This window comes from Lithobates pipiens, unplaced genomic scaffold, assembly GCF_037356315.1.
Source record: "Lithobates pipiens isolate NorthernLeopardFrog02 unplaced genomic scaffold, aLitPip1_a1.2 Scaffold_16, whole genome shotgun sequence".
Taxonomy (NCBI): Eukaryota; Metazoa; Chordata; class Amphibia; order Anura; family Ranidae; genus Lithobates; species Lithobates pipiens.
In genome coordinates this window covers 639,250,274-639,272,574 of record NW_027507748.1, presented here as the reverse complement: position 1 = coordinate 639,272,574, position 22,301 = coordinate 639,250,274, and the positions used below count along the sequence as shown (strand labels likewise).

The window sequence follows — 22,301 nt, the reverse complement described above, 5'->3', positions numbered from 1 at the left end:
AACAGTAAATGTGACAAATAGAGAGGGTTAATCTCCCTAACTGGGGCATAGGAAGCAGTAAAAACCTGACAGGTGTTCTAATCCCTCCCCACATCTATCCAAAACTAAAAAAAAGTTTTTCCTTCAGTTTTACTTTACAATTACTGTTGAATAGTTGAATGTATTTTTATAGTAATTAATAATTAATAGCAGCGATAATAATAATACCTCTGTCCTTGGGCTCTTCGTGAACAATCTTGTGACAGACCGATTTCATGTAACATGTTACCAAGGTTAGCAAGAATTCTCGACATTTGTTCTCTCGGCACAAATCCCAGAAAGCTTGAGCTGCTATAAACATATTCAAAATGAATGATGAACGAGAAGGCAATGTGCAAAATTCAAAGTTCAGGAATCCTAAACCACCAATCTGAAATTATCCTACAAAACAATATAACTTACCCAAATCTAAGGCAAGGCAAAATGTGATCCAACATCCAAAGAATACAATATTTCTCTCTGGTGTGAATTGTGTTTGTAGTTTGCAATTAAAAAGGGGTTAATGGTTTTACCATGTAAAATTCCATCAAATGGTCTTTGGCATTATTTTTTTTATTTTATAAAACTGACTTTTTCATGATTTTCAGAATAGGTGCAGAATAATATGGGGTTGATTTACTATAACTGGAGAGTGCAAAATCAGGTGCAAGTGGGTATGGTAGCCATTCAGCTTCTAACTTCAGCTTGTTCAATCAGGCCCCATTCACACTTGTGCGGCTTGTCAAGCAACTTTGGACATCAATATATGCGACTTAAATTTGCAGCAACTTCAAAGTAGTTCATGCACTACTTTAGTCTGACTTTCATGCAAATTGACAGTCATAGACTTCAATGTTAACCATCAAAAGCTGCATGAAAGTCGTACAGTTGTGCAAAAGTTGTCCACTATCACTTGTCAAAGCCAATGTCGTATTGGTCGTTGCACCCATCCAAAGTTGCATCAAAGTTGCCCCAAAGTTGGTGCAACTTTGGAGTCAAACAAGTGTGAATGGAGTCTTAAGCTTTAACAAAAAAAATGGAAATTTTTTACTTTCCAGTTTTAGTAAATTAACCCCTACGAATCAAGTATACAAGGAAAATATCATAGTTTACATCAAAGAAGCAGATCAAAGTTTAAGTAAAAACTAAAATTTTAGGCTTACAGTTAGGCCTATTGCACACTGATACATATTCAATGTTTTTAGGCATATAGGCCTTTTTTTTATTGATGTAAATCTACATACCTCCCAACTGCCCCGGTTTCGCCAGGACCGTCCTGTGATTTGATCGAAGTCCCGAATCAAGGCTTCATGCCGAAGTCGAGCCAGTGGCTTGCCCGCAAGCATGCAGTAGCGCGGGCACTAGTAACATCCACCCTCTGCCTTGTACAGGGTGTTTTGGGTCCCACGCTGCTATGTATGTGTGACAGGCAGCCAGCAGTAAGAGATGCTGACTGCCGTACACTCATATAGTGCATGGCAGAGTGGCTTGCGGCTCCTCCCAGTGGCGTACAGGGGGCGGCGCCCCAGCTGCAACATCCAGAGGGGTGCAGAATTAGCTGTTCCGACTCCTGTGGCGTGTGCTCACTGTAAGGCCTTCGGTGATCTCCACAGCAACGCTAACCCCCACCGGCCTGGACTGTCAATATCGTGTGAAGAGAGCCAAAGTGCGAAGAGGGAGGAGTTCAATGATACTGCCGGTCAGTGTATATGCGAGAAGCATGACACGGTGTGGGTTATGATGCAGAAATGAGGGGGGAGGTTGGGAGTGTCATGTCATGCCCGAATCAATGGGGGTGATGGGATGGGGTTGGCTGTCCCCCTTCCAGATTTCATCTGTGCTCCTCCCCATGGAGAAGTGACAGCAGCTGTGCTCTCCCTCTCCTGTCATTCCAGCAATCCTCCAGGATCCATAAATTGGACTGTACACTGTATGATTAGTTCCCCCTGTGTCCAAGAGCTGCTCATCTTCCAGCAGCAGGAAATGTGGATGGGGGGGGCAGGATTCATACAGTGTACAATTTGATCTATGGATCTGACTGGTGTCATAAGCTGTATGGAGGAGCTTTGCTATGACATGAGGTGGAGGGGGCTATTTGCACAGGGAAGGTTGGAAGGTTAATTTGGGTGGGAGGGGTATTCTTTCTAAGAGGAATGAGGGGGGAGGAGTGAATTTAGGAGGGCTGGGGGGATTTTGGTTAAGAGGAAGAATGGGGGGGGGATTTGACCCCCTGTACCCTGCCCTACTGACTACTGTCCTCTGTTCTGCTGACCCCAGTACCCTGCCCTACTGACTCCTGTCCTCCATCTTGCTCACACTTGTACCCTGCCCTACTGACTCCTGTCCTCTGTCCTGATGACCCCTGTATCCTTCCCTACTGACTCCTGTCCTCTGTCCTGATGACCCCTGTACCCTTTCCTACTGACCCCTGTCCTCTGTCCTGTTGACATCTGTACCCTGCCCTACCTACTCCTGTCCTCCGTCCTGCTGACCCATATACCTTGCCCTACTGACTCCTGTCCTCCTTCCTGCTGACCCCTGTACCCTTCCCTACTGACTCCCGTCCTCTGTCCTGCTGGCCCCTGTACCCTGCCCTACTGACCCCCTGTTTTACATCCTGCTGATCCCTGTCCTCAGCCCTTGTGACCCTTCTTCTCTGCCATACTGACCCCTGGGCCCTGCTCTGCTGACCCCTGTATAGGTACAAGGAAATCCAGGTTTTGTTTAACCACACTCCTTAAACCCCTCTAACTATAAGGAATATGGCCACACCCAAATTTTGCAGAGGCGCGCTGCACATACCGCAGATCACTTCCTCCACTGAGTGTCCCTCATTCTGAAGTTCAAACGTTGGGAGGTATAATTCTAGACCATGATACATAGAAGTTCTGGAGTTTGGTACTATTGAGTATTTTGTATCATTTCTCTTTATACAATGTACAGACAGCTTTTAGAAGCCTGGGACCAGATGATTTGCCCAGTTTCCAAAGGTATTTCCTCACCTAGAATCTGCTCCCATCTTTAATGTATAAATGTTAGAATGAGGATAGGAGAGGGAGTGAGGACAACACTTTGTAGATATTAGAGATTAGGCCTTTGTGCGAAGGGCCTGCTAGACACATTTCCATAGATGGTGTCAGTTTAGGGAACTGGAGGGTATTAGTTAAAGAATTAGCCATTGATTGATTGATGACTTCCATCATCTAATCGTGTGCAAGCAAACATGCTGTATTTTTTATTTTTTTTTCATTTTAATTGCATGTTATTGGGTATTCTTTGCAAAGTGAAGCTTCGTCTCATCTACTAGGCTAATACCCTTTTGGTCCTTTCTGTATACTGGTATTTTATGAAGGGAAAAGGCTGTAATAGGCCTTTTAAAACTAAGATCAACTACCAGAGGTGAGGGCACAACCGAACAAGTATGTAGTCATGTGGTAGAGCACTAGTGTTGATTTGCAGTGAACCACTGAGAAGAACACAAGAAAACATATGCAAAGAATATATATTGTCACAAGGGCTTTATTCATTTCCCATCAGGATGGACAATATTTGGGATGTTTGATTTTGGTGTAGAAAATTGGAGGAGTGCTTTTGGTGTGCATAATATTTAAATTATACTGCGTTATGTTTATGTCTGTGCACAATATTTTATGGTAAATGTAGAATAAGTTTATGGATTAAATATATAATTTATACAAATATATGGTGGCATCTGGATATATAGAACATGGATTGACTGCAGGATAGGAGGTATATAGAGGGAAATCATTATAGTACTGACATGCTACTTAAGGAGAGGTATACTTCAGTAGAAGGTAGTGTGTGAGTATGAATGATTTATTAATGCAGTGAAGACCCAAGTCTGTAATACTGGAATATCACACACACTTTCCAAATAGTAAATTGAATATCAGTATTAAAAGTTAGCAATATTAGAACGAGCATGGCTGAGAGGATGGACGCCAACCATTTCATATTATCTTGGTTGTGGGTTTTGCTGTGCCAGGTACAACAGGAGATTTCCAGCAGACATCATGATTAGATGTCAAAATTACTCCAAATGACTTGATTGACCAATTTTTTTATATGCCTTTTTCATATAGCCTATCAGTTAATTATTTTATAATCTACATGGAGCTAACAGATGTGGTCAGGAAGTATTGTTTTAGAATGTCCAATGACCTATACCAAATTTAGAGTTATGTAAAAACCATTTTAAACCAACCTTTTGTCCTATCTCCAGTCCTTGACATCTGTTTCTCAGCTTCCTTATAACTCTCCATTAGTTTACTCTAGAAGCAAGCAATAGAACGTTTTACTATCAGGATATATTTCTCCTACAAAATAAATCAATAGATAAAATAGAATATACAGTGATTTAAAAGTTTCTTAGATATACAGTATATGTGAATATGATTAGCTTAATGGAAAGAAAACTATTGGTTGTAGTTTTGTGCATGCAGACATCCATCATGTACAATATACATGCTGTACAGTGACTGTGCTTTACTGGATTTTATTGCTTTCTTGTACATGTAGCACACATCAGCTGAGGCTCACTAAATGCTGTAGATGATTAAATCTCTGCAGTAAGGGTGCCAACTGCAAAGGCTGACATACAGTGCCTTGAAAAAGTAATCATACCCCTTGAAATTTTCAACATTTTGTCATGTTACAACCAAAAAAACATAAGTGTATTTTATTGGGATTTTATGTGATAGACCAACACAAAGTGGCACATAATTGTCAAGTGTAAGGAAAATGATAAATGGTTTTCAAAAATTTTTACAAATCAATATCTGAAAAGTGTGGCGTGCATTTGTATTCATCCCCCCGGAGTCAATACTTTGTAGAACCACCTTTTGCTGCAATTACAGCTGCAAGTATTTTGGGGATGTCTCTACCAGTTTTGAGTGATTTGTGATGAAGCAGAGCTAAATACCTCTTAAAAAATACCAAATACGGAACTATATATATATACCGTATATGGAACTACAAAACCAGACACCTGATGGAGGGGGGAGGAGCTGCTGACTAGGTGAGCTCCATGAGGTCGGCATGCTGACACGCTGGTGTAGGAAGCTGAGGCTGCTGCTGGTGCCTGTGCTGTGGCATAAAGAGATTATGGAGCCTATATATTAATATCTACACAGAAGTTAAGCTACGTTATGGAGACTCTGAGCCGCATATGAAATCTCACTGGAAGGACTCACTCAGGGATTGCTAATACAGCAAATTACCGAGCTGCATAAGGGATATCCCTTTCACCCCCTCACCTGTGGCTAAGTGGATGGAGTGCCTGGCGTGATCATTGTGAGGAGGTGGAGAGCCCGTGGAACGCCGCTCTTTGGAGCCGCACGTCCGGTGGATTGGAGGACCCCGTGGAGTGCCGGTCCCTGCGCCGCCAGATCTGAAGCTGAGAGAGGCTGGGGGAGGGAGTGGATCCGAGCGCCGGTCCGTGTCTAAGACTTGAGAGACGGAGCCGACAGATGTGATCCTCCCTTCGGAAGCCTCGGAAGTGTCACAGAGGAGTCGGGCAGAGGACGGCAGAGATTGGGAGATCCTGGAAAGATCTCGGGGAACCTCGGGAGAGCTTGAGAACCTCCGGGGGGGGGGGGGGGGTACGAAAAAGAACGGAGCTGGATGGTGAAAGGATTGTGAAAGGAGACAGGAGAAAGTAAAGCTGAACAAGCAAAATATGATGCTGACCACCACTCTATGGACACTGTTCAAGGTTAGTAAGGCAATAAAGTAAAAAGAAGTAAATAAAGTAAAAAAGTAAAAGGAGAAGCAATCTTCAACAAGGCGATACCGCTGAAAGCTCAGGGGGGGCTGAGTGACTATATGGCTATGGTATTGTGGGCGCTTTTCTCTTTGAAGCCTAAAAACCACCGCTAATAGCTTGTGAGCAGCCTATATACCTGTGAATATTGGGGACTAAACTGCACTCTATTTTTCATCTGCTATCGCTGGCCGCTGCTGAATAGTATATGGGAGGTTTTCGAGTTGGAGCAAAAACTGTGATGCAACTTTGCATAAAGTGATATCACTGAAGGCTAAGGGGGGGCTGAGTGACTGCATGATTCTGGCATTTTTTGCATATCCCCATGAAGCTTGAAAATCGCTACCATTAATCTGTAAGCAACCTTTATATCTGCGATTACTGGCAACTTAATTGCATTTTTTCTATGTTTTTTTTTTTTTCCTCAGCCATCTTAAGTAGATGCTTTTGAATAGTATATGAGAGGTTATATGAGAGGTTTTGATTTGGAGCATAAACAATGATAAATGGGAATAGAGTAAAAAGGAAAGAAAAAAAAAAAGGAAAATATATATATATATATATATAAATAATGGCACCTAAAAAGGGGAATAAACCACTTTGCTCTGGAGGGAATAAAAAGGACAGTAAAGGTAAAGCAATACAGAGGCTCAAGCCACACAAACCACTCATATTAAGGAATTTGTCCAACAATTACAGCCTCAAATATCGATGCAAACATCACATATAACACATTCATCACAGTTATCTCAGGAGGTAATAAACTCTGTGGAATAATCTTTAGTATCTGGTATATCAGGAGAAGGAATGGTAGATCATCCTAGAAATAGTTCCCCCATAGATATCCTGGAAATGGAAATAGATGACAAAAAGGAGAAGGAGAAGGAAGATTGGGATATCAAAGCTTATATAACCTCCTTACCCACAAGGGCAGATATGGATCACTGTGTTCAGAGGATGGAGAAAGCGTATAAAACAGAAATCCAAGAGATAAAAACAATTGCGTTGGAAACGCATGGTAAAATAGAAGGTATGAATATAAGAATGGAAAGTTTGGAGAAGGAGCTAAAGCAGGTGAAGGAAAAAATGCAAGCGCAAGAAAAGGATTTAAAGCAAGCAGTAAGTACTATGGATGAGCAAGAAAACAGAAGTAGAAGGAATAATATAAGAATAAGAGGCTTAAAGGAAAGCGTGACTTCAGAAATGCTCCCGGAAATAATTCAAAAGATCTTTAGTAATATATTGCAGGACTTATCAAAAGCAGAAATATTAATTGATAGAGTGCACCGGGCTATGGCACCAAGGAAAGGGGATGTCAATATGCCTAGAGATGTGATATGTAAACTTCACTATCCTCAAACTAAGGAGAAGATCATGGCGTCAGTACGGAAAAATAATCATATACAGTATGAAGGATCAAATTTGCTTTTTTTTCAGGACTTATCTAAATTAACATTGGATAAAAGAAGGGCTCTGAAACCATTGTTGGAGCAGTTAAGGATTAAAAACAAGCAATATAGATGGAAATTTCCCTTTCAGCTACAGGTTCAGCATGAAGGACAGACTGTAATATTTAGAGAAATGGCTGATTTAGAGGACTTTCAGAAGAAATTGCAGCTTCCAGAAGTGAAAATACTAGACTGGCCTACGGACTTTATTAGAAGGAGATAGGAGGGAAATGGGGGCTGAGGTGGAGGGGAGGGGGAGTGGATTGGGGGGGGGAGGTTGGATATAGGTGGGTAAAGGGTGGAAGGGGTGGTGAGGATAGGTGTTGGGAGGGAGGGGATGTAGGGTGGTATAATGGTATTGGGTAAAAGGAAGTAAGATGAAAAGGCAAGAAAGAGTCACTAAATTGTATGGATGTATTATATCTGGTATGTCACAGGCTTTAATAGCAATAATGAATTTGTTAACAAGATTAGTAAATATACACAATGGGGTTGGTTATGTTAATTTAGGGTTAATAAAACACTATTGATATAGGAGGTTAATATACAGTTTGGATATGTTAGATATGTAGTGGTATATCTAACCTTAATTAAACACTTAGTATTGGGTGTGTAATATTACCCCCTCCCCCCCTCCTTTTTTTTTTTTTTTTTTTCTTCTCCCCCCTCTTCACTACTCTCAACCCTATCCCTCACTCCCCTGGTCTATTTTCCTATGGTCTCCTCATTATAGTTGGAAGGGGAAAAAATAGCTCAAAGCTTGATGGTAAGATGGAAGATGTATAAATAAATGATAAGGCAAATAGATGTATATAGAAAAGGAGAATAATATAAATAGGAATGAAAAAATAGCATGTAACGGCCGGATGGTAGTAAAGTTAGATCAGCAGTATCAGATACCCCCTCAATAGGGACCTTACATAGGGTAAGATAGACTAGTATAAAAAAAAATGGACGGTAACACCCCAATACAGGGTCAGAGGGTGCTGATCACCCCTGGTATATTGAAAACAAAAAAAGAGAAAGTATCCCCAAAGTGGGGTTTTGGACAGCGTATATTACCTGTAGAGGCTAATGGGTGTGTGTATTGAAATAAATACTGACATGTGGCAAAAAACTAGTAATACAAATGTTTATTAGTAAAAAAGAGGATTGGACAGGTGACACAGGGGTCAGGGACTGGGCTCCACTATGTGAGTAAAAATGTATGACATTACATATATAGACAAAAATACAATTGTGATACTCAAACCATAATATCACTATAGATACAATAAAAAATAGATAATGTGGACCCTTTACGCGTTTCGACCCTCTCGGGGGTCTTCTTCAGAAGGTTTTTATCTATTGTAAAAATGGGGAGACAAATATAAATATATATCCATACATGGTGCACTGTATTGTACTAGAGATAGTCTGCTGTAAGCAGAATATGCATCAAAACATTGCATGGTTACATAATTGGCAGTCAAATAGTATACATTGCAAGATAAATACCTATATCATTCACATAGGAGATCCTCTTTAAAAGACAGAACTAAACTCCGCCACTCTTCCCATATCCTTCATAGATGTGCCAGACTTGTATAGTTGGAATTAGTCGCTATGCTCCACCACAAAGGGGAGAGCAAGGGAACGGAGTCCGAGGGGTAGATGGCTTACAGGGGATCACATCCCTGTTACTACCTCCAATATGAAATAGTGGAGGAGAGTATAGGTATGGGTGGACAGAGGTTAAGAGGGGGACAACCTACAATGAAAAAAGAAGAAATATAAGAGTATAAAATGTATATGTATATGAAAAACCCTGTTTAGGGACTACCCCCTCTGTATAGAGAGATAGAAAGTATACCCACATATAGTATAAAGGGTATATAGATATAAAGGTGAGCATTACTACTTTAATGTAGAATGCTGCACAAGATTAAAGTATAAGCAGATAATGATAAGAGCTAAAAGTTATAAATGCCCAGGAGATAGTCAGCAACAGCAAAGAACACCCAGTGAGAGAAAAAAAGAAATAAAGGTGAGTGAGATGAAATAAACACACAGCATGTGCAGAGTCAAGTATAACACAACGTGACTGTGGTAAGGGGAAAGTGGAGAAGAGTGAGGTGAAAGTACAACAGTGTTGCAGAATCCAACATGCCCCAGCGTAACAAAAGTGAGAATGAGATTGGACGGTATATATATACCTATAAGTGACTTCAGGTAAGTACACGTTAGATAGCGAGGCCCAAAAAGGGCAATGTGATGATAATAGTGAAGTGTTAAAAGAAAATGATAAGCTTTACAATAAAGCCCCTCACACTTTTATGTTGTCACAAGACAGAAGAGGCCTTGTATCTGCAAATAAACAAGAGATAGTATTACACTCCTGCATGCAGGGCTATATGCAAGGCAATAGAGAGAGTATAGTAAGGCATTTGGTGAAGTAACCCAGTGACTTACCCTAGCACATAAAATCGGTGCAGATGGGGATCAACCTAATTCAGGTAATTAAACCATACCTGGGGTATTTATACCCCACCCTTCTACACTGGCAACTTATTCTGCTCAATACAGGACAGCATCTGCACTGATTTTATGTGCTAGGGTAAGTCACTGGGTTACTTCACCAAATGCCTTACTATACTCTCTCTATTGCCTTGCATATAGCCCTGCATGCAGGAGTGTAATACTATCTCTTGTTTATTTGCAGATACAAGGCCTCTTCTGTCTTGTGACAACATAAGAGTGTGAGGGGCTTTATTGTAAAGCTTATCATTTTCTTTTAACACTTCACTATTATCATCACATTGCCCTTTTTGGGCCTCGCTATCTAACGTGTACTTACCTGAAGTCACTTATAGGTATATATATACCGTCCAATCTCATTCTCACTTTTGTTACGCTGGGGCATGTTGGATTCTGCAACACTGTTGTACTTTAACCTCACTCTTCTCCACTTTCCCCTTACCACAGTCACGTTGTGTTATACTTGACTCTGCACATGCTGTGTGTTTATTTCATCTCACTCCCCTTTATTTCTTTTTTTCTCTCACTGGGTGTTCTTTGCTGTTGCTGACTATCTCCTGGGCATTTATAACTTTTAGCTCTTATCATTATCTGCTTATACTTTAATCTTGTGCAGCATTCTACATTAAAGTAGTAATGCTCACCTTTATATCTATATACCCTTTATACTATATGTGGGTATACTTTCTATCTCTCTATACAGAGGGGATAGTCCCTAAACAGGGTTTTTCATATACATATACATTTTATACTCTTATATTTCTTCTTTTTTCATTGTAGGTTGTCCCCCTCTTAACCTCTGTCCACCCATACCTATACTCTCCTCCACTATTTCATATTGGAGGTAGTAACAGGGATGTGATCCCCTGTAAGCCATCTACCCCTCGGACTCCGTTCCCTTGCTCTCCCCTTTGTGGTGGAGCATAGCGACTAATTCCAACTATACACGTCTGGCACATCTATGAAGGATATGGGAAGAGTGGCGGAGTTTAGTTCTGTCTTTTAAAGAGGATCTCCTATGTGAATGATATAGGTATTTATCTTGCAATGTATACTATTTGACTGCCAATTATGTAACCATGCAATGTTTTGATGCATATTCTGCTTACAGCAGACTATCTCTAGTACAATACAGTGCACCATGTATGGATATATATTTATATTTGTCTCCCCCTTTTTACAATAGATAAAAACCTTCTGAAGAAGACCCCCGAGAGGGTCGAAACGCCTAAAGGGTCCACATTATCTATTTTTTATTGTATCTATAGTGATATTATGGTTTAAGTATCACAATTGTATTTTTGTCTATATATGTAATGTCATACATTTTTACTCACATAGTGGAGCCCAGTCCCTGACCACTGTGTCACCTGTCCAATCCTCTTTTTTACTAATAAACATTTGTATTACTAGTTTTTTGCCACATGTCAGTATTTATTTCAATACACACACCCATTAGTCTCTACAGGTAATATACGCTGTCCAAAACCCCACTTTGGGGATACTTTCTCTTTTCTTTTTTTCTTTTTTCAAGATAGACTAGTATAGTCAATAATTAGGGGATAAGAGGTGTCAAAGGGGTGGGTTGGAGTATATGTGGGTGTAAATTTTAGGGCGAATGAGTGGTAATGGATTGGGTAGGATAAGGAAGTAGATTGGAAGGTATTAAGTGCTATTTGTGTTAGTATAGTAAGTGTTTGCGTGTTCTTATTTTTTTCTTTTTTTTCTTTATGGGAAATGTAAGGTTTTGCTCCTTTAATGTAAAAGGTCTAAACTCCCCCTCTAAAAGAAATCAAATATTGAATTTTATGCACAAACAGAAAATTGATATAGTGCTATTTCAAGAAACACACTTTCGATCAGATCACATACCTAAAATAAATAATAGAAATTATAGTGTGTGGATACATGATACATTTCCTTACTCTAAATCAAAAGGTGTATCAATTGCGTTTCATAGGGATATACCAGTCCAAATAATACAAAAATATGAAGGTAAGGATGGGAGGTTATTAATAATAAAACTTAAGTTGTATGGAAAAATATTTACAATAATAAATTTTTACCTTCCTAATTATGGGCAAATAGAGACTGGAATAAAAGCCCTATCAGACGCAATGGAGAAAGCTGAGGGAATAGTAATTGTGGGAGGCGATTTTAACTTCCTGATGGATATAAAAAGGGACACTACAAATATTAATATGCAAAAAAAAAAGAATAACATTAAAATAAAGGAATTTAAAAATGTCTTGAGAAAATACCAGCTAACTGATATATGGAGGGCCTAACATCAAATGGAGAAGAATTATACATACTATTCAAATATTCACAACTCATACCACAGATTAGATTATTTTTTTGTAAATAGGGAAGGTTTAATAATGAAGCCAATATCAGAGATAGGGGGATTTCTATGGTCAGATCATGCCCCAATATATCTAGAGTTTGCAGTAATTGCGACAAAGAAAAGGAGTGGGATATGGAGATTGAATGATAATCTAATCAAAGATAACAAATGTGAGGTAGAGATACAACAAACTATAAAAGAATTTTTAATAACTCATGAAGGAGATGAAGCATCACTCCCAATTCAATGGAAAACATTAAAATGTGTATTGAGGGGAATATTCATCAAGCATGGAGCAAGAAGAAAAAAAGAAAAAATATTGAAACAATCTCAATTGGAAACAGAGATTAGAGAATTAGAGGAGTTACACAAGAGGAGTATGAAACTGTTTGATAGAATAAGATTAAAGGAAAAACAAATGGAAATGCAATCAATGCTTGATGAAGAGTCCCTACAGATAAGAGACAAAAATAGAACACAGTGGTATAAGTTCGGAAATAAATCAGGGAAAGTGTTGGCCCGAACATTAAAAAAGCAGCAACCCTTAAGTTACATAGAAAAAATTGTAAAACCAAATGGGGAAATGACATATGACCCAGTGGAAATATCTGAAACTTTTCATACTTATTACTCCAAGTTATATAATATAAAAGAAAATCAGGAATATAAGGAGAAAGGGAATAAGGGTGAGGCGATACGAAACTATATATGGGAAACAACGGTACCCATGTTCTCAATAGAAAAAATTGAGGATCTGGAGCGTGAAATCTCAATAGAAGAAATAGAGCATGCAATCGCAGAACTTGCACTGGGAAAGAGTCCAGGCCCAGATGGGTATACCGCTAGATTCTATAAGACATTTAAGAGTTTAATCACGCCTATTCTTAAGAAAACATATAACTCTATCTCTCAAACACAGCCATTTGCAGTACAGAGCACGGAGGCCCATATCATATTAATATTAAAGCCTGAAAAGGATCAATCAATTTGTAAAAACTATAGACCTATATCTTTGACAAACATAGATATAAGAATATACTCTAAGATAATAGCGAGACGAATAACAGAAATGATATCAGATCATATAAATTTGGACCAAACGGGTTTTATGAAGGGTAGAGAAACAAGGGATAATATTATCAAGACATGTACACTGATGGAATACGCTCAGAGAAATGCCATCCCTGCCTGCCTTCTGGCTATAGATGCCGAGAAGGCTTTTGATAGGGTGGGATGGCAATTCTTGGAGGAAGTATTGAGGCAAATAGGAATGGGACCTAAAATGCTAGATAGGATCACTGCATTATATAAAAATTCAAGAGCGAAAGTTAGGACAAATGGGATGTTGTCAGATTATATAAATGTATCAAATGGGACTAGACAGGGGTGTCCCCTATCCCCACTTCTGTACGTTATGATAATGGAACACCTTATGGAAGCTATAAGGGGAAATAAGGATATCAAAGGGATAGAGGTTAAAGGTAAAGAATATAAGACAGCTGCATATGCAGATGATCTTTTATTATATATAACTAACCCTGTAATTACAATACCAAATGTAATAAAAGAACTGGAAAGATTTGGGCAATTGAGCAACTTTAAAGTTGATTATTATAAATCTGAATTAATGAACATCTCATTGGAAGAAGGAATGCAAAAGATAATACTAAATGATTTCCCATTTAAATGGAAACAAGACGCGATTAAGTATCTTGGAATATATATTCCAAGTGACTTAAAACTTCTACAGGACATGAACTATAATAAAGCAATTTATAAGGTAAAAAAACTTTTAGGAAAATATGATAAAATAACTTATTCCTGGTTAGGGAAAATAAATATTCTAAAGATGGTGATACTACCAATTATGCTATATATTTTTCAAACTGTCCCTATTATACCATCAGGAAAGATTATGAAGGATTTAAGAGAAGCTGCAGAAAGTTTTATATGGTCGCATAAGGTTCCTAGAATAGGAAGAGAAGTATTAATAAGAACAAAAAAAATGGAGGACTGGCAATGCCTGACTTCTCCAAATACCTCCAAGCAGCGTCAATAATGAGAATTATAGATTGGCAGCATAATGCAAAAAATAAACAATGGGTAAAGTTAGAAGAAGATATAATAGGGGCTAGAATAAAACATCAACCATGGATAAAACCTAATTGAAGACCAGAAGAAAAGGAGTTACCCATTTTTGTAAAAACAACATTAAAAATTTGGGATGATATAATAAAAAAAGGAAATCTCTCCTCATTGAGTGGCCCTATGACCCCATTATTTGCCAACCCCGAATTTAGACCAGCACTAAAAAGCAAAACATTTCTTAAATGGAATATGGAGGAGCATGACCGAATAATACAAATCCTGATAGATGGGAGAATGCCAACGTTGCAGGAAATGGGACATGAATATAATAATAAATGGCTGCAATACTCTCAGTTGAAAGCATATATAGATCTATTAATGATAAGTATTAATAGACAATTAACTGTATTTGAGCAAATAGTATTAAATAAGGATAAAGCGAATAAAAAACTTTCTAAGATATACAATCTATTACTTCCTTATGGTGATATTAAAAAAAATAGCAGCAGTGAAAAAATGGGAGGAGGAAATAGGGAATGTGTTGACAGAGAAGGAATGGGAAGGGATATATGGAAGAATACATAAACTATCGGTAGCAATCAAGGACCAAGAAAAAAACTATAAAGTTGCAATAAGATGGTATAGAAGCCCAGTAGTAATGAATAGAATAAATAAAAGGAACCCTGAAACCTGTTGGAGATGCAAAATAGAAAAGGGTACTTTAGAACACATATGGTATAGCTGTTACAAGATAAGAGATTTTTGGGGTAAGATAACAGAAATATATCAGCGAGTGACAGGTACTAGGATAAAGATAGATATAATGATAGTACTATTCTCTCTCACACCTAAATCATTAACACAGAAAGAGATAGAGTTTTTGCACTGTATGACTACAGCTGCAAAAGTTGTAATAGCGCGAAAATGGAAAAAGGGAAATGCTCCATTAATAATAGAGTGGAAATGTGAAATGAGTGAAACACACTATATGGAGAAGCAAATAAGAGAAGAAGGATATGTGGAGAATCCGATTTCAAAGTATTGGAAAAAGTGGGAGGAGTTTTGCACCTCGGGGAACCTTAAGGAATATTTGTAAGTGAGGAAGTGAGGAGCGATGGGGTAGGTGGAAGGGATGAGGGCTGATTTATATATTTTTTATTTATTTTTATTTTTTTGGAGAAATATGTAGTAGTTGATGGATGTTAGGTATGTTGATGGATGTTTTGTATGTTTTATAATTATAAAGAAAATAATAAAGAAAGATTTGAAAAAAAAAAAAAATACCAAATACAAATGACTAATAATAAAGTACTTAATACTAATCTCAGGTGTTTCTGAACCAATCTTGCAGTATAAAGTGCTAATAATAAAGTGCTTGTAAATGAATGAAAATACTTGTATAGTGCACAATGCGAACTGAATAGCCTCAAGTGCTTGTAATAATATACATTCTCAATGTGCAAAATAATGCAATAATAGTGACATCAAAAAATATATAATTCACAGAGATGACTGATGTAACTTCAAATGCTAAGCAAATAGTCTCTATTGCTTTGCATGTTATGAAAATAGTCTTTATAAGGGTAAGTATGTAAAAGAACGGAAAAAGTTCTAATGCAGATAATATATTGACTTGTGGGAATCCTTCTTCAATCCTGTGTGTGATAGCCTCTCACCTCAAGGGAAGAACCCTAAATTGGTACAGTCGTGTATCAACAGATCCCTTTCCTCCTCCTTGGGTATATCTTAAACGAATGGTCACTGCAGTCTCCAGGCTATTTCTCAACAAACACTGAATTCAATGACCAGCTCCTTTAAAAAATTGTCTTTTATATCACTTATTCATCACTTTTAGATTGTAAGCTCTTTCCACGCGCAGGCAGAGACACCTGGTGGGAATAGTATTAAGCACTTTATTATTAGTCATTTGTATTTAGTATTTAGTATTTATTAAGAGGTATTTAGCGCTGCTTCATCACAAATCACTCATATTTTTGGTGCTGATAACACTTCAGAAGTCAGGTGCTTTATATTTATCTTTTGCACTTTACTATATATATTGTTTACACGTTTATCGGCACATTAGTACTTCAAAATTTATATACTCTACCAGCTTTGCACATCTAGAGAGTGACATTTTTGCCCATTCTTTGCAAAATAGCTCAAGTTCTGTCAGATTGGATGGAAAGCATCTGTGAACAGCAATTTTCAATTCTTGCCACAGATTCTCAATTGGATTTAGGTCTGGACTTTGACTGGGCCATTCTAACACATGAATCTGCTTTTATCTAAACCATTCCATTATAGCTCATGCTGAAAGTTTACGGTCATTGTCCTGCTGGAAGGTGAACCTCCGTCCCAGTCTAAAGTCCTTTGCAGACTCTAAGCCCTTGTACACACGGTCGGATAATACGATGGATAATGTCCGATAGGACCGTGTTGTCGGATAATCCGACAGTGTGTGGGCTTCATCGGACTGTTTCCGTCGGAATATCCGACGGACCAAGTTTGAGAGCTGGGGTATAAAACTTTCTGACAACATGATCCGATCACGTCAGTTCCGATCATGTGTAGCCTAGTCCGACGGACAAGGTGCCACGCATGCTCACAATAAATTTCTGAGACATAAGCGCTCGCTCAGGTAAAACTACCACTCGTAATCGATATAGCACATTCGTCACGCTGCAATGTTAAAAATTCTTTCATGTAGCGCATTCTCTTTTTCTTTACAATGCTACAAGAATGAAGTTGTTTTGCTGCTCATATTCACACACACTTCTCCCAAACTTATTTCTTTATTCTTTTTACTCATTTCATCAATACAATATTTTGATTCGTCACATCTCCCCAATCTTTTTTTTTTTTTAATAATTTTGTGGTTCATTTTTTTAATCAACATCTCCTTTTTTTGGTATGTTTTTTGTGTGTCAACTTACCACAACACCATTATTATCTTTTTCATTTATTATTTTCTTTTTTAATCTACAGGAGGTTGTTTGGTGTTGGTGCCCCTTGTTATTCATTTGACTTTGTATTTTTGAAATGTACCTGCCTACTCACAAATAAACTGTCCTTTTTGAAGTAAAACACATACGCAAGTATTTCTTCAACCAAAAAAAAAAAAAACCTTTATTTAGGTGTCAGTAACAAATAAACATGAAGGCAACGCTGGAGAAACTGGGCAATTTGGCGAAGCCTTTGGCCCCCAGGGCAGACATGAACTAATTTGAAAATGCAAAATTGGTGGCCTGAGGAGTACATATCTCAGGGAGAGCAGGCTGGTCCAGAAGTCCAAGAGATCAGGAAGAGCAGATGCCATCTATGTCCCCAGGCTGTGGTCCTACAAGATGCTGCATCTTCTGTCAGACCAGACTGTACCCAGGCCATCACTCTCTGGTCTTCCTTGGGCACTTCCCTCCAGGCTTCCTTCCAGGCTGTGGCTCGGCTCCTGTAGTTGTGGCAGGAGGAGGAGGAGGGCGATGGTCGACCTCCTGGCTGCCACTTGCCACAGCCTCCCCCCGACTGAGGTCTTCCTGTGTATGAAAATGGGACATAGTTTTAGTTTTTTTTTGGTCATCAATCACACAATTTTGTGCTCCAGACTGTTGCAAATTGAATGTTAACAAATAGAACAGACTATCATTCTGAGCCCAGCATTTTTCATTCTTGTCCCAATCATTTTTGGTCACTACTGTCTATTGATATGTAAACTACTTTGTTAAATCACAACTTACTGATCAATAATGACATCTAGTTAACATCATTAAATGTACGACAAGAAATAAGTTGAACAATGCTATACCTGTCTCAAGCTGGGCCCCTCCACATGTTGCTGCCTGGAAGGCCCAGGTTGAACATCGGAAGCCTCAGCTGGGGGTGAAGGAAGCCTTGAAGGAAGACTGGAGAGTGGTGGCCTGGGTTCCCCCTGGTCTGCCAGAAAATGCAGCCTCTCGTAGTACAACATCCTGGGGACATAAATGGCATCTGGATCTCCTGATCTCAGGGAATCCTTGAACTTCTTGTGCTCCCTGAGATATGTACTCCTCAGGGCACCAATTTTGGCCATCACATAGGTCATGTCTGCCATGGGGAGCATGATCTTCACCAAACCAAGCACTTTCTCCAGCGCTGCCTTCCTCTTTCTTAGGTCCTTAGAAAGGGGGTTGTTCATCTGCCACAGGCAGGGCAGCTCCCTGAGCATATCAATGATTAGCTCCAGAAAATGTGGTTTCTTGAAGGGATCCATCTTCTCTGCAAGACACAACACAAGCCAAAACCTAATAATGTCAGGCTAAACTCTCTCTAATCTTGTGCCAATATAGGCCTCCATCTAGAAGCAGTATAGGCTAGTGATGTACCAAGTTAAAATTGTACCTTCGTTTGAACGATTGGTGCTTCAATTACTCCTTCCTCTGCTCACAGATCGTACGTACGACACACTCGTGTTGCGTTTTATCTACAGTGCGCATGCGTGAAACTCCACCCGCCCCTGACGTTCTTTCTAGACTATTCCCCGCCCCTTCTCTTTCGGCGCAGTGGGGAGAGCACATGGCGGAGACACAGCATGTGTGCGCTAATAATAGTTCCACTACCGAGGAGGAGGGCGAGGAAAGCCCGGAGCCTGAAACGTCCCGATCCTGGGGGAGAAGATTTAAGGCCTCAAAAATGTCTTTTGGAGAGATGTTGGAGATGGTTGACATATTGAAGAGGAACGACTATGATGGGAAGTATGAACCTTACCCAAACCCAAATATCAGAAAGGCCAAGATCATGACTAAAGTTGTGAAGAGTCTTCAGAAGAATTTTGGGGTACAACGATCCAAGGATCAACTGAGAAAACGCTGGTCAGACCTGAAACTGAGGGAGCACGATCAGTACAGAAGGATCAAGCGAGTTCTTCAAAAAAGTAAGTAGTTGTCGTGTGTTCATATTATTATTATTGCTTGCATACTGCTCCATGTGCTTTGATTTAATGTTGTACAGTTTAAAATGGCCACTTTCAAGTTCATGGGTTCAATCGTTCGTAATAAACATCATTCGTTAGCCCACTCCCAAAACAAGGTTTTGACAACTTACACTTCACTACATTTGTTCACACTACAGGTAAGTATTCCAGCTTTAGAAAGTGCCAAAAATAATGTTCTCACCTTTGAACTCGGCCAAAAAACACAATTGTACGACACTTCCAAGCAATGTTTCATATTCCTATTTCTGCCCTCTGTATGATAGTATTCCTTTTTTACATTCTCATAGGGGAGAGAAGAATCGGGACGTCTGAAGACACCAGGGATCCCACACCTCCCAAAGAAGGGGAAATACCAACACCAGAAGCAGAGGAGGAGGAGGAAGGAGAGATTGTTGAAGTTGGACAAATTGTCACCACAACAGGTGATTGTCAGAGACCACAGCTTCTGGTAAGCTAATCAATGTATGTCTGCATATTTATAATACATGATGTGTTATTTTTTTTTAGGTGATGTGGAAGAAGAATCACATTTTACCAGTGAAAGTGCCCAGATCCTCATTGGGGAGATAATGGGGTGCAATCGTGATTTAGAGAATATACAGAAAAACATCAATGATGTTAAACAGAAAATGAAGAACTTCATTGATGTTTTGGGGAGAGTCTGAAACACCCCAAACTAGCTAGCATAGTTTTTTATTTTTCCGAAAAACTTTTATATTTTTCAAAAAGCCAAATTTGGAAGATGCACACAGTGTGTCAACATGTACTATCTCCCATCATGGGGGATCAATGTACGTGTTTTGTGGGTGCAACCCCTTCCTTGCTACTAAAGTGGCTGAGATGAAGGGGTTGCACCCCCAAAACATGTACATTGATACCCCATGATGGGAGATAGCACATGTTGACATTAGGCATGGGATCAGGAGGAAACTGGCGACTTTTGTATTCTCAATGTGTGTGCATATTCCAAGTTTGGCTTTGCCAGGGGTGACACCTCATCTGATGAAGGCAATATCAGCACAGTTTGTACATACTCATGTCTGATATTGTCTTCACTTTTCAAAGTTGAATTTTGTAAGTTCCTGTGTACTGTATGTTATGCTTTGATACATGCCTTTTTACACAAAAACGTCAAGTTATAAAAATGTTACCCAAAATAATGTTTTCTATACACCAAATATGTTGGTTTGTTGTAAAACCCTTTTCTAAACGCACATGTGAATGTGCTTTGAGTAAAAAGTGAAATTATCAACAATGTGTGGCTTCCTTTTTCAATGCGCAAAAGCAGTATTTGTAGTAAAGGTGTTGGTTTCTGTGGCAATAGGTGTTATTTACTAAAGGCAAATCCACTTTGCACTCCAAGTGCAGTTTCAGGGGCACTTTTGCAGTGCACTTGTAGTGCATAGTGGATGTGTCTTTAGTAAATAACACCCACAGTGATGTTTAAATTTCACCAATCACGCCATTTTCATGACCCCACATAATTCTGCCATGGTACTAAAAATGAGCAATATTTTTGTCAGTAATGCACTACATACATTAACAAAAACAAGGTGTGTGTGTAGCAGATCCACAACATAATAAGATTATCTGAAGAAGAGACTGTCACCTCATCTTGCTCAGAACTTGGGTTTGCACTGTTGTTAAAAAAGGCCCAAAAAAACCCCAGCAAAAATACATGAGACACCTAAAACAAAGCCAAGCAGTAAATGAAAACAAAGATTATTGGAGTTTCAAAGAAAAAATTATTAAAATAATGCCTCTCAGACATTGTCTGGCATATCAATGCCCCCCCTACCCACAAAGTACTCCACATAGTTAGCTGAATGTTTTTTTAAAAAATTGTGCAGAACACAGCAGGCAAGCACAATGTGATTTAGTTTATATTCCGCCATGTGTATTGGCGTCAAAAATAGGCGGAACCGGCTGGCCAGTATTCCGAAAGTGTTCTCCACGACTCTTCTGGCTCTGGCCAGCCGGAAATTAAAGATCCTCTGATCCGGGGTGAGGGTCGTCATTGGGAAAGGCCGCATCAGATGGTTTGACAGAGCAAACGCCTCATCCAAATGAACGGGAGTCCTTCCAGATTCTCCTCCTGGAGGTGGCAAGCCCAGACTGCCACTCTGGAGACGCCAGTAGAATTCCGTTCGTGCGAACACTCCACCATCCGACATCCGGCCATTTTGCCCCACATCCACATAAAGGAAGTCATAGGTCGCTGACACCACCGCCAACATCACGATACTATTAAACCCCTTGTAATTATAATAATAGGACCCCGAGTTGGGGGGTGGGACGATGCGGATGTGTTTCCTATCAATTGCACCTCCACAATTGGGAAAGTCCCAATGGCTGGCAAAGTGGGAGGCCACAGTCTGCCATTCCTGTGGCGTTGAAGGAGACTGTGGTGTGAAACAAGAAAAAAAAATAGTAATTTTGCACATCAACATTGCAAGCAGATTAGACACAAACATTTTTGGACAATATCAGTATAACATTTTGGGAAATGAGTATTTAAAGCCTAAAGTATAAGGTCCCCTTATCAGATTCATCACTCCCCCACCCCAATCCGATGGGCCATAGCAAAAAATGAGGGGGGAATGTTTTGGACAGGTAAACCTCTCCACTTCATTGAGAGCTGAATGCAGAAATAATGTGTGATACTTTGGCCAGCCCCTCCTTACTTACACTATTGGCAGCGCATCGGACAGGTAAGAAGTGTCATAATACCAAAAAAAGGAACAAATGGAAGCACATTTGGACATTCTGCTATTACCCATCAAGATAATAATAGGAGAAAAAAATACTTGAAACTGTAGCATTTGAAAGTATTGAGGCAGGCCCTTGCACTACATGCTTTGGTGAATTTGTCCATAAATCTGACCAGAAAAAAGGTAGGTATAGTGTGTATTGGGTTTGGCAAAGTCAGCAGATAGAGGATTGCTATCAGCTGACCTAGCAGTTGGGGGAAGGGGGGTTCCTAATGAGATTGACCCAACCCAAAAAAAAATCTGGCACTCTGCATGAATTTAAGCACACACATAACATTTGTTCACATTTTAGGGGGTGTTTAGGGGAAAGCAATACTATGGAGCTGACAAAATACATTGCTAAGTGACTAGACTATAGGTTTAT

The 22,301-nt window shown here is 39.3% G+C and overlaps 1 protein-coding gene across 5 annotated transcripts in view; it reads right to left on the bottom strand.

Moving 5' to 3' along the window:
* LOC143984010 (uncharacterized) overlaps window positions 1-22,301 on the bottom strand; it is a 179,881-nt gene that overhangs the window by 16,597 nt on the left and 140,983 nt on the right. For all 5 annotated transcript variants that reach the window (XM_077484264.1, XM_077484263.1, XM_077484265.1 and 2 more), the window contains 2 exons: window positions 4,244-4,310; window positions 208-330 (listed from right to left, as the gene is read on the bottom strand). In XM_077484264.1, the coding sequence (XP_077340390.1) occupies window positions 208-330; window positions 4,244-4,310 (190 nt within the window). The remainder of the gene's footprint in view (window positions 1-207; window positions 331-4,243; window positions 4,311-22,301) is intronic.